Source organism: Suricata suricatta, chromosome 3 (genome assembly GCF_006229205.1).
Source record: "Suricata suricatta isolate VVHF042 chromosome 3, meerkat_22Aug2017_6uvM2_HiC, whole genome shotgun sequence".
Taxonomy (NCBI): domain Eukaryota; kingdom Metazoa; phylum Chordata; class Mammalia; order Carnivora; family Herpestidae; genus Suricata; species Suricata suricatta.
The window spans coordinates 172604854-172618126 of NC_043702.1; the positions used below are offsets into that span (position 1 = coordinate 172604854).

Sequence of the window (13273 nt, forward strand, 5' to 3'; positions counted from 1 at the left end):
GACCTAACAGGGGACCATGGGGAGAGGAAGGCAGAAAGAGAGTGGGGGAGAGTGAGGGACACAGATCAAGGGAGACTACTGAATACTGAAAATGAACCATGGACTGAAGGGGGAGGGGGAGGAAAGGAGGGGGTGATGGTCATGGTGGGGGGCACTTGTGGGGAGAAGCACTGGGTGTTATATGTAAATTAATTTGACAATAAACTATTTAAAAGAAAGAAAGAGAAAGAAAGAAAGAAAAAGAAAGAAAGAAAGAAAGAAAGAAAGAAAGAAAGAAAGAAAGAAAGAAAGAAAGAAAGAAAGAAAGGAAGGAAGGAAGGAAGGAAGGAAGGAAGAAAGGGAAAGAAAGAAAGAACGAACGAACGAACGAACGAACTGGGGACTGCCTTCTGCCCCCCGCCCAATGTGTGTCATTCAGTTTCAGAAGCCAATGGAGACTCTTTCCTGGAAGAAGAAGGAACTCCAGGAGGCACACACACCTGCCCCTGAGGGACCTGAACTCACATTCAAGCTGCCATTGACTCATGTGGTCCTGAAATATCATAGGAATTCTAATAGATGCTGCCTGTATTCCCCTTTCCTGTTCCATCAGCTCCTTCTTGCTGAAGTTGCCCTTGGACCAAGGCTGCGTGTTCACGAAGACGCCTTTCTTGCTGTCCCATTTATGAGTCTGCAGCTCGTCCAGCCAAGCTGAGCCCTGATTCTGAGTCCAGGAACGGTTGTAAATAGACATTGTCAAGATGATCCGAAAGGACCTTAGCTCCGGGAAGTCTGTGGCAGAAGAACAGATAGACTGAGGAAGAGGAGGACATTAGGAAGGAGAGAAAAGGCAGAAGAAAGTTGCGAGGTGGGGGGCACTGAAATAGGAGGACAGGGAGCCATAGTTCTCGAAGGAGACATGTGCTGCCCCAGAGCCCCAAACTTTGTACCCATGTTTAGAAGAGCACAGGGCCCTGGGGTCAGGGATGCTCAGGAAAGAAGCAGGGTAACACCCCTCACTCCCCATGTGTGTGCTGGGGAGACCAGGACACGAGTGCCCACACAGGGAATGTGCACAAGCACAATGACGTATCCATGCAAACTTACATTCACAAATCTGACACAAACTAACATACAAAGATACACATACACACATTCACACACAAATACACACATACACATATTAAAACACACAAACACACAAGCACTTTTACACACTGACACATACACAGACACACATGCAGATACACACAGAGACACACACACAGGCACCTATACACGCACACTTATACACCCTTACATTCATGTAGGCACTCAAGCACATGTACATAAATGATACCCCCATGCACATGTGGAGACACACACAGAGATGCACTCATGGGCATTATATGCACACACCCATAATACTTACGCACACATGCATAAACACAAGCACACACATGATCACACATTAACACGCCCACATATGCAGGTACACACGTGTGCTACACAGATGTAAGCACATAACGCACAAGCATGTGTGCACATGACACCCATGTGTGCACACCACACACATGCAGGCGCACATGACACACACATGCACACGTGTACATATATGCACTCATATGTGCACACATATCCACACCCACAGCCCCCTTAGCAGGGCCACAGTCCTCACCATCGTCGCTGCCACCACCTGGGACAGGAACCGTGAGCAACATCAGTTGCAACAGCAGCATCTTATTTGCAGATGTTCTTTCTTTCTCTGAGAAAGTGGGTCTTTGGCGTCTGTTCTATCAAACCTCCCCACACACGGCTCCTCTCTTCTGACTTCCTTCTTCTCAGGAAGACAAGCCTTCCCTGAGTCTCTGCCACAATGAAAATGGGCTCCGCCCTCAACCCTGGACACCTACTCAGACTCTCACTTCCCCTCCGGGTCTGACCCTCCTTTCCGGCTCCCAGTCACCACCCTCCATCCTGCTCCCTGAGGCCCTGACTCAGGTGCTGGGGAACAGGTCTTGTGTGGCATGGAGAAGGGACCCTGCGTCTCATGCCTTTTCTTCTCAACCAGACAGTAACCCATGAAAACTCACTGCTCCCCAGCTTCCAGCCCTGGACCCGGCTGTCCCCTTTCCCTCCTGTCCTTGGCTCACTCCCCCATGGACTGCCTTCCCTGACTCACCCCCACCCCAGCCCATTCATATCTCTGCTTGTCACTGCTTGTGTTAAAAAAACGAAATCAACCAGGTTAATTAGAAGATAAGTGACCCAATTTTCAGGCAGCATCCCATCTGGCAGGGTAAAGGGGAGCCCCTAGGAGTGGTACAAATAGGAGGTTTTTATAAGCAGGAAGTTGGAAAAAGACAAGAAACAAATGTCTCAGGGAAGGTCGCTTTCCCCTAATTGGGAGGGCAGGGGTCTAATCATACAGATGACCTCCCCTCCTTGGGGGACAGAGAGGGTCCATGTGACAGAGGACCTCACTTGTGATGAACAGAGAATCCCTCACCGACAGGGAAGACTTACATTTCCTGGGGAGGTTGTAACTGTGGTTAGCGTGGGCATCACACAGGTTGGGGGACTTGGCCCGGCCTGAGCCGCCATCTTGAGCCGATGGGTTTGCTTTTAACTCTTGTTCTATTTGCTTTTCCAGATTCCCAATGATTGCCTGTGTAACAGTGTCAGCAACCTCCAGGTCACCGTACTTTTTAGGGGAAAATCACTTGCCATCAGAGAGACCACAGGACACTGAAACATCTGAAGAATTTCCTCTCATTCTGACTTAAACTAATATATATTCACTCACCAAACAGTCACTTAACACCAGCCTGGTCCAGTCACCTGGCTACATGCACAAAAATACAGTGTTCACAAAGCAATCACTTCATTCCAGAAGCTTCAAGTGTTTTGGGAAGAAATAACACACACAAACCCGGAACTGTGGGGAACTAGTTTTTCTCTCTTTGGTTGTTGCTTTTTTTTAAATTCCTGTTAACATACAGTGTTATAATAGTTACAGGTGTACAGTATAGTGATTAAGGAATTCTATACATTACTCCGTGTTCATCAGTATAAGTGTGATCCTAATCCCCTTCGCGATTTGCCCCCATCCCCACCTACCTCCCCTCTAGTGACCAGCAGGGTGCTCTATATTGCTTGGCTTCAGTCTTATTCTTTATCTCTCTTTTTCCTTTTCATGGGTTTTGTTTCTTAAATCCCACACATGATTGAAACAATACGTATTTTTCTTTCTCTGAAAGACTTACTTATTTCACGTAGCTTAAACCTCTCCAGCTCCATCTATGTCATAGACTACAGCCATATTTCAGTCTTTTACACGGCTTAGTAACTGTCCATTATATGTACATACCAAATCTATTTTCTGTATTCATCTATCCAGGGACGCTTGGGCGGCTCCTGTGAGTTGACTATTGTAAATAATGGGGCAATAAAAATAAGGGCGCTTGTATCTATTCAAATTGCTGTTTTCCTCGTCCTTGGGTACACACACAGCAATGTGATTACTGGAACACATGGGAAATCTGTTTGTAACTTTTGGGGACACTGTGTGCTCCTTCCCCAGGGGCTGCACTGGTTTGCATTCCCAACAACAGGGCACGAGGGTCCTTCTCCACATCTTCCCCAACACTTGTTTCTTTCGTGTCTGTCTGAATTTAGCCAAGCTGGCAGGAGGGAGGCGACAGCTCAGTGTGGTTTTGATTTGCATGTATTTCCCTGATGATCAGTGATGCTGAGCATCTTTTCATGTGTCTGTTGTCTACCTGGATGTCTTCTCTGGAGAAACGTCTACTCACGCCTTCTACCTGGTTTTTAACTGGATTCTTGGTTGTATTGGTGTTGAGATGTACAAGTTCCTGGTATATTTTGGACACTAAACATTTATTGGATATGTCATTAGTGAACATTTATTCACATTCACTACATTTTGTTTTAATGTTGTTGATTGTTTCTGGTGCAGAAGCTTTTTATTTCAATGTGGACCCAATATTTTATTTTTGCTTTCTTACCCTTGCCTCAGGAGCCATTTCTAGGAAAGGATTGCCACAGCTGATGCAGAGACATGTCTGCCTGTGCTCTCTTCTGGCACGTTTAGGATTTCAGGTTCCACATTTTGTGTTTGGGTTATTTTCTTATTTTTTCACATTTATTCATTTCTGAGAGACAGAGACAGAGCATGAGCAGAAGAGGGTGAGAGAAAGAGGGAGACACAGAATCCGAAGGAGGCTCCAGGCTCTGAACTGTCAGCACAGAGCCCAACGTGGGGCTGGAACCTACTAACTGTGAGATGATGACCTGAGCCGAAGTCAGAAGCTTAACCAACTGAGCCACCCAGGCACCCTGCACGTTTTGGTCTTTAATCCACAGTGAGTCTTTTATAGCATATAGCATAACAAAGTGTCCAGTTTCTTTCTGTTGCACGTTGCTATCCACTTTCACCACCACTGCATTTTAAAATACCTTCTTTTGCCATTGTATAATCTCACCTCCTTTGTCAAAAATTAATTGACATACCCCATAAAATCCTGGGTTTATTCCTCAGCTATTTGCTGTCTTACATTGATCTGTGTCTACTTTTGTGATGGTTCCATAATGTTGTTATTACTACAGCTTTGTAGTGTAACTTGGAATCTGGAATGTTGATACCTCCAGCTTTGTTGTTGTCTTCCAAGATTGACTTACCCATTCAGAGTCCTTTGTGGTTCCATACAAACTTCAAGATTGTTTTCTCTAGTTCTGTAAAAAATACTGTTGGTATTTTGATGCACACTGCATTAAATCTAGATTGCTTTGTGTAGTGTGGACATGTTAACACTATGTGTTCTTCTGATCTATCTTTCCATTTCCTTGTGTCACCTTCAATTTTGTTCATCAGTGTTTTATAGTTCTTAGAGTCCATGTCTCTCACCCCTTTGTTATAGTGTATTCCTAAGTATTTTCTTATTTTTGGTGCTATTGTTAATGTGATGGTTTTCTTAATTTCTTTTTCTGTTGATCCATTATTATTGTATAGAAATGATTTGCATTTCTATGTATTGACTCTGTATCCTCTGACCTTACTGAATTCATGTATTGGTTCTAGTACATTTGTGGGGGTGGGGAGGGGGTCTTTGGGGATTGACACTATATAATACTAGGTCCTCTGCCAGCCATGAACAGTTCATTTCTTCCTTGACATTTTGATAACTTTTATTCGTTCCTCTCATCTGCTGTGACTGGGACTTCCAGTATCATATTGAACAAAAGTGGCAAGAGAGGAAATCCTTGGCTTCTTCCTGTCCTTTGGGGAAATGCTTGCAGTTTTTCACTATTAAACATGATAATAGCAGTGATGTCACTCCATATATAACCATCTGTTCTATTGTGCTTTTCTTTTTTAATTCCCTGTATCATTTATTTCTGCTTTAATCTTTATTCTTTCGTTTCTTCTACTGCTTTGGGGTTTCATTTGTTCTTCTTCTCTGCCTCCTTTAAATGTAAAGTTAGGTTGCTTATTTGAGACTTTTCTTGATTCTTGAGGGGTGCCTATATTGCTAGAATCTTCCCATTTAGAACAGCTGTGGCTGAATCCCAAAGATTTGGGGCCATTGTGTTTTTGTTTTCATTTCTCTCCATGTATTTTTTTATTTCCTCTTTGATTTCTTGGTTGACCCAATCATTGTTCAGTAGCATGTGATTTACTTGCCATGTATTTTATGCTCTTCCAAGAATTTTTTTACTGCGGTTAATTTGTAGTTCCACAGTGTTCTGGTCAGAAAAGATGCTTGGCAAAACTGAAATTTTGAACTTCTTGAGACTTGTTTTGTGGCCTAATTCATGATCTATTCTGTATAATGTTGCCTATACACTTGAATAGACTGTGTATTCTGCTGTTTTAAGATGGGATGTACTGAATAGATCACTCAGATATATGGGGTCCAATGTCACCCAAAACCAGTGTTTCATTGTTGATTTTTTGTTTGGATGGTCAGTTCATCAATGTAAGTGGGGTGTTAATGTCCTGTATTATTACAGTTTTACTGTCGATTACTTCCTTTATGTTAGTTATTAGTTGATTTAAATATTTGAGTGCTTCTGTGTAGGGTGCAGAAGTATTTGCAATGGTTATATCTTCTTGATGGTTTCTTTTATTGTTTTATAATGTCTTCCTGTGTCCCTAGGTACAGCTTTTCTTTCTTTATTTACTTTTTTAATAGTTTGTTGTCAAACTGGTTTCCGTGTAACACCCAGTGCTTCTCCCCACAAGTGCCCCCCGCCATGCCCATCACCCCTTCTCTCCCTCCCCCTCCCACTTCAGTCCATGGTTCGTTCTCAGTATTCAATAGTCTTTCATGATCTGTGTCCCTCTCTCTCCCCTGCTCTCTTTCCCCCTTCTTCTCCCCATGGTCCCCCACCAGGTCTCTCCTGTTAGACGTATGAATGCAAACATATGGTATCTATCCTTCTCTGCTTGACTTATTTCACTTAGCACGACACCCTCAAGTTCCATCCATGTTGCCACCAATGGCCATATGTCATTCTTTCTCATTGCCATGTAGTACTCCACTGTATATATAAACCACATCTTCTTGATCCATTCATCAGTTAATGGACATTTCGGCTCTTTCCATGATTTGGCTATTGTATAAAGTGCTGCTATGAACATTGGGGTACATGTGCTCCTATGCATCAGCACTTCTGTATCCTTTGGGTAAATCTCCAGCAGTGCTATTGCTGGGTCATAGGGGAGTTCTACTGATAGTTTTTTGAAGAGCCTCCACACTGTTTTCCAGAGCGACAGCCTTTCTTTAAAAGTCTATTTTGTCTGATACAAGTATTACCACCTTGTCTTTCATTTCACATTCATTTGGTTGATACAGGTTTCTCCAACCCTTCACTTTGAATCTTTGTGCGTCCTTAGATCTGAAATGAACTCTTGTAGACATTATTCATCCTATCACAGTATTCTTTTTATTAGAACATTTATTCCATTTACATTCAATGTACTTATTGAAACGTATGACTTATTGCCATGTTGTTACTTGTTTTATGGTTGTTTTGTCATTCTCTGTCTTTTTTCATCTTGCTTTTTTCTCTATGGTTAGTTGGGTTTCTTCATATACTTGGATTCTTTTCTCTTTATGTTTTGTACAACTATTACAATTTTAACAGCTTCACTGAGATAAAACTGATACATAAAGAATTGTACAAAAACATAAGAGACTCTTAAATATAGAGGACAAACAGAGGGTTGCTGGAGGGGTTGTGGGAGAGAAGATAGGCTAAATGAGTAAGGGGAATTAAGGAATCTACTCCTGAAATCATTATTGTAATATAGGCGAACTAACTTAAATGCAAATTAAAAATTAATTAATTAGTTAATTTTAAAAAGTATTATACATATTAAGATTAAAAACGGATGTGAAGAGTAATAATCTAATGTTCATTAGGAGTGTATATATGCATATGAAGTTTGGTTTATAATAATTTTAAAAATAAAACAATTCTAGGAGAAAAAAACAAAGAACCGTACAAATTTAATATGTACAATCTGATCAGTTCAGACATACCAAACATTTATGATATTGTCACCACAGCCAAGCAAAGACAACTCCAAAATCTTGACGAGTTTCCTTGTGTCCCTTTGATTTGTTTCATTTTGTGTTATGGCAAAAACATTTAATGGCAGATCCACTCTCTTAACTCTTGAACAATGTAGTAGTACTAACTATAGGAACTATGTTGTCCAGGACATCTCTAGCACATACCCAACTAACATAATTGAAACTCTTCACACTTTGAATAACAACTTCCCAGTTACTCAGCATCAAACCTCTGGCAAGTACTACTCTCTGCTCCTATGAGCTTCGCTATTTTAGATAACCCATGTAAATGAAATCATACACTATTTTTCTGTCCGGGACTAGACTATTTCACTTAGCATACTGTCCTCGAGTTCCATCCATGTTACCACGAGGAAAATATTTCCTTTTTTGTGGCTGAATATCACTCCTTGCATGTACATACCTCTTTTTCTTTATTCATCCATCTGTAGACAGACACTTGACAAAAAAGAAATAGAAGAAAATTCCAAGAAGAGGAAAGAGCAAGAAAAGGTATAGGGCAAAGGAAAGCACAGGAGATAGAGGAACAAAACGGGATCCCTAGGCTCCATATACAGCAGTCAACATTAACTTACTGGTCCCTTAACTTTGAGTTCATCTTTATTCTCCCCTGCATCCACAAATTAGGTATATGGCAACATACTTTACATCCTTTTATTTTATGCGTCTGCTGACTGATTTTTATGATATCCTTATTTTTTATCACTTTTGTGCTTCCTTTCTTTTTGGTCTTTCCCTTCCACTCACAGTCCCTTTTAACATTTCTTGTAGTGTTGGTTTAGTGATCATGAATTCCTTTAACTTTTGTTTGTCTGGAAAACTCTATCTCTCTTTCTCTTCTGAATGACAGCCTTGTTGGATAGAGAAATCTTGGCTGCTGATTTTTTTCCTTTCAATACTTGAATATATGCCACTCCTTCTGGCCTGCACAATTTCTACTGAAAAATCAGCTGATAGCTGTAATAGCCTTATGGGGTTCCCATGGATGTAACTATCTTCTTTTCTCTTGCCTTTAAAATTCACCTTTGTCACTTCAATTAATTGCCATTTCAATTAATAGGTATTGTGCTGTGGACTTCTTTGGGTATATTTTGCTGGTGGCTCTCTGTGCTGCCTGATTCTTGATTTCTATTTCCTTCATGAGATTTGAGAAGTTTTCAGCTATTATTTCTTCAGATAAATTTTCTTCCCCTTTACTCTGTGACCTATAATGCAAATGTCATTTTGTCTGATGGTATTGCTGAGTTTCCTAAGTCTATTTACATTTTGTATTATTTTTCCCCTCCTATGTGGTTTGCTCATCTTCCATATCCCGTCTTCCAGGTCACTGATCCATCTTTCTGCTTCCTCTAGTCTATTTTTCGTTTCATTTCATGTACTTTTAATTTCAGTTATTGAGTTCTTCATCACTATTTGATTTTTTTTATGTTTTCTACCTTTTTGTTGAGAATCTCACTGAGGGTTTCCAGTTCTTTCTCAAGTCAGTGAGTATTTTTGTGACCATTACTTAAAAATTTCTATAAAAGGGGCACTTGGGTGGCTCAATCAGTTAAGTGTCCGACTTCAGCTCAGGTCATGATCTCATGGTTCGTGGATTCAAGCCCCACATCAGGCTCTGTGCTGACAGCTAGCTCAGAGCCTAGAGCCTGTCTTCAGATTCTGTCTCCCTCTCTCTCTGACCCTCCCCTGCTCGCTCTCTCTCTCTCTCAAAAATAAATAAAAACATTGAATTTTTTTTTAAATTTCTATCAGAGACAAGTGAAGATGGCAGAGGAGTAGGGGGACCCTGGGCTTCCTTTTCACTTGACCACAGCTAGATGAACATCAAGTCATTCTAAACACACAACAAATGGATCTGGGTGTTGAGGGAACAAAACTGACCAACGAGAGATAGAAAAGTGGGCACACTGTGGGAGGCAGGGGCTGCGGAGATGTGACGTGGGTGAGAGAAGAGCTGCAGAGGGCGGGGAGCCTTGATCACAGAGAGAAGAGAGAGAGGAAGACAGAAATAGACGGAGATAAGAAGTGAAGGCACACTCAGGGGGGTCCACAGTAATAACTCCTTCCCAAAATCATTGGCTAGGAAAAGAAGAGGGGCTGTCCACCACAAGTTTTTATGAGAGGGGTTGTGCAAATCCTGAACCTTCGGAGGCCCAAGCCGTTGCCAGGGTCCTGCATGGAGAGCTTGACGGTGCTCCAGGGGGAAGGCGGTCGAGGCGTGGAGTGGGGAGTGTGCCCGGAGGCTCCTCTGCTGGCAGCGCACCTGTGAGAGGCAGCGCCGGCTGTCTGTCGGGGGACAAAAGGCCCTTCAGCCTCAAAGTGCTGCCCTTCTCACCTGCACAGAACGGAGACGCCACAGGAGGGCAGCAAACCTTGGTGCACGGTTTTGGCTGCACTTGACCATAAACTCTGAACCAGTGCACAGTCGCACAACCAGTTTCCACGACAGAATGTCGTGCCAAAAGCGTGGCCAGAACCTCTCCCAGAAGATAAGCATGGGTCTGCTGGCAGCGGGTCCCTAAAATTTGGAGTTTTGAAACTCAGCCACGTGCCTGAGGCGGAAGGTAGGAGTACTGGGGAGTAAGTACCGTGCATCCTGGCGGGCAGACCGTTCTGACGCCTACAGGGTGACGGCAGGGATCTGGCAAAAGCTGAGGACCCAAGGGGCGTAATTATTTGCTCTTCTGTCTGGACTTCCTAAAGAGTGGAGGGCATGAAATTCCTGCTTTAGGGACAGGAGAGTAGGAAACACCATTACCCACCCACACCGCTCAGCTCTGATGGAACTCAGTGAGCAGAACAGCGCCACCCAGTGGACCGCGGAGCTGCCCACACCAACCCCCGCCCTCTGAGCCCTGCAGGCACATCTTCACTGGGGCAGGGCCACCTGAGATCAGGGAACAGACCCGCCGCCAGAAGACCAACACAAACCCTTATCATGCAACAAGTCAACTGATTATAGATTGCTGCAAACTTCATCTCTAGGAGAAATACGATCTGGCTTACTTTTTAAGATTTTTTATATTTTAATTTTTTTTTATTTTTTATTTTATGAATCTAACTTCTGTAAACAAGCATTCCAAAACACACATAGGATCTAGCTGCTTCTTTTTTTACTTTTACTTTTACTTTTACCTTTTAAATTCTTTATATGATGATGATGATGATGATGATGAATCTCACTTCTTTTAACGAGCAGACTAAAATACAATTAGGATCTAGCTTCCTTTTCTCTAGACTTCTTTATAACATAGACATGACTCTCAGTAGCAAGAATACACAACTCTTTACTAACATAGAAACAGTGACCCAGATAAAATGACAAGACAGAGGAACTCACCTCAAAGAGAGAAGGAACAAGAAGAGGTCACAGCCAGTACTTTATCAGTCCAGATACAAGTGAGATATCTGAACCAGAATATAAGACGGTTACCATAAGGACAGTATTTGAGATTGAGAAAAGCATAGAAGACACTAAAGAATCAACTACTGCATATTTAAAAAAAAAAAAAAGAAAGAAAGAAAACTAAAACTAGTCAGGCCCAAAATTTTTTAAATGCTACAAACAAGATATAAAACAAAATATGCAATGACAATGAGAATGGGCAAAGTAGAACAAATGCAGCGACTCCTTGAAGCATAATTACATTTGTATCATAGGAATCCCAGAGGAAGAAGAGAAAGAAAAAGAAACAGAAGGTTTGTGTGAGCAAATGATAGCCAAAAACTTCCCTAATTCGGGGAAGTAAACAGACATCTATATCCAAGAAGCACAGAGAAGTATCATTAAATTCAACAAAAACCAGCCATCACAAGATACATATCAGTCAAATTCACAAAATACACAGCCAAGGAGAGGATCCTGAAGCAGAAAGGAAAACCAAGTCCTTAACATATAAGGGAGGACAGATCAGGTTTGCAACATCTGTCTGCAGAAAGGTGGCAGACCAGAAGGGAGTGGTATCTCCTATTCAACGTGCTGAATGGGGGAAATGTGCAGACAAAAATACTTTATCCAGCAAGGCAGTCATTCAAAATAGAAGCAGAAGTAAAGTTTCCAAGAGAAACAAAAACTAAAGGACTTGTGATCACTAAACCCGCCCTGCAGGAATTCTTAAAGGGGACTCTCTGAGGAGGGAGAAGATCACAAGTAACAAACACTAGAAAGGAAGAGAGGACATCACCAGAAGCACCAGCTTTACAGGTAGCATGATAGCACTAAATTCACATCTGCCAATAATCACTCTGAGTATAAATGGACTAATTCTCCAATCAAAACACATGGGGTATCAGAATGCGTTAAAAAAAGAAAACAAGACCCATTTATATGCAGCTAACAAGAGACTGATTTGAGACCTAAAGACACCAGCAGATTGAAATTGAGAGGATGAAGAAACATTTATCATGCTAATGAACAAACAAACAAAAAAAGCTGAAGTGGTCATTCTTATATCACACAAACTAGATTTTAAAGCAGAGACATGAGTTGTCTTATGTAACAAGAGATGAAGGTCACATCATAATCAAGGGGTTTGTCCAACAAGAATATCTAACAATTATAGATATTTATGCCCCCAAAATGGTAGAATGTAAATAAATAAATCCATTAATAACAAACATAAAGAAACTCATTGATAATAATAGAAAAATAGTAGGAGACTTTAATACTCAACTTAATCAAGAGACAGATTACTTACCAGAAAAATTAACAAGGAAACTGGCTTTCAGTGACACACGAACCAGATGAATTTTATTAATATATGCAGAACATTTCATTCTAAAACAGCACGATATACATGCTTTTTGAGGGCAAATGGAACATTCTCCAGGATAGATCACATACTGGGTCATAAATCAGGCCTCAATAGTCTCATAGAAAGGAAGAACAAATATTGTTAAAACGTCTATAATACCCAAAGCAATCTACACATTTCAGACAATTTCTATCAAAATACCACCAGCACTTTTCACAGAGATAGTACAAACAATTCTAAAATTGGTATGGGACCACAAAAGATCCCAAATAGCCAAAGCAATCTTGAAAAAGCAAAGCAAAGCTGGATCATCACAATTCCAGACTTCCAACTATATTACAAAGCTGTGGTGGACAAGGCAGTATCCTAGGGGCAGACACATAGATCAATGGAACAGAACAGAAAATCCAGTAATGGACCCACAGCTATATGGTCAACTAATGTTCAACATAGTAGGGAAAATGTCCAATGAAAAAATGAGTCTCTTCAATGAACCAGGTTGAGAAAACTGGACAGCAACATGCAGAAGAATGAGACTGGACTAGTTTCCTACACCATACACAAAAATAGTTTCAAAATGGATACAAGATCTAAACGTGAGACAGGAAACCATCAAAATCCTAGAGGAGGACACAGGCAGCAACCTCCTCGACCTCAGACTCAGCAACTTCTTACTAGACACATCACAGGAGGCATGGAAACAAAAACAAAAATAAAATATTGAAAGTTTCTCAAGATAAAAACCTTCACAGTGAAGAAAACAATCAGGAAAACTAAAAGGCAACCTTCAAAATGGGAGAAGATATTTGCAAGTGACATGTGTGACAAATGGTTAGTGTCTAAAGTCTGTAACAAACTTATCAAACTCAATACCCAAAAAAAAGCTAATAATTCCATTAAGAAATGGGAAGATAGGGCACCTGGGTGGCTCAGTCGGTT

At 41.3% G+C, this 13273-nt stretch overlaps 1 protein-coding gene across 1 annotated transcript in view; it reads right to left on the reverse strand.

The window, feature by feature from the left end:
- Nucleotides 1–1774, reverse strand: part of LOC115288504 (T-cell surface glycoprotein CD1a-like) — a 5090-nt gene extending 3316 nt beyond the window's left edge. Inside the window, exons 1-2 of the mRNA XM_029935862.1 lie at nt 1637–1774; nt 505–771 (exon numbers count right to left, since the gene is read on the reverse strand). Coding sequence (XP_029791722.1) covers nt 505–771; nt 1637–1697 — 328 coding nt within the window. The 5' untranslated portion in view covers nt 1698–1774. The remainder of the gene's footprint in view (nt 1–504; nt 772–1636) is intronic.
- Between the last annotated feature and the right edge of the window lie 11499 nt (nt 1775–13273).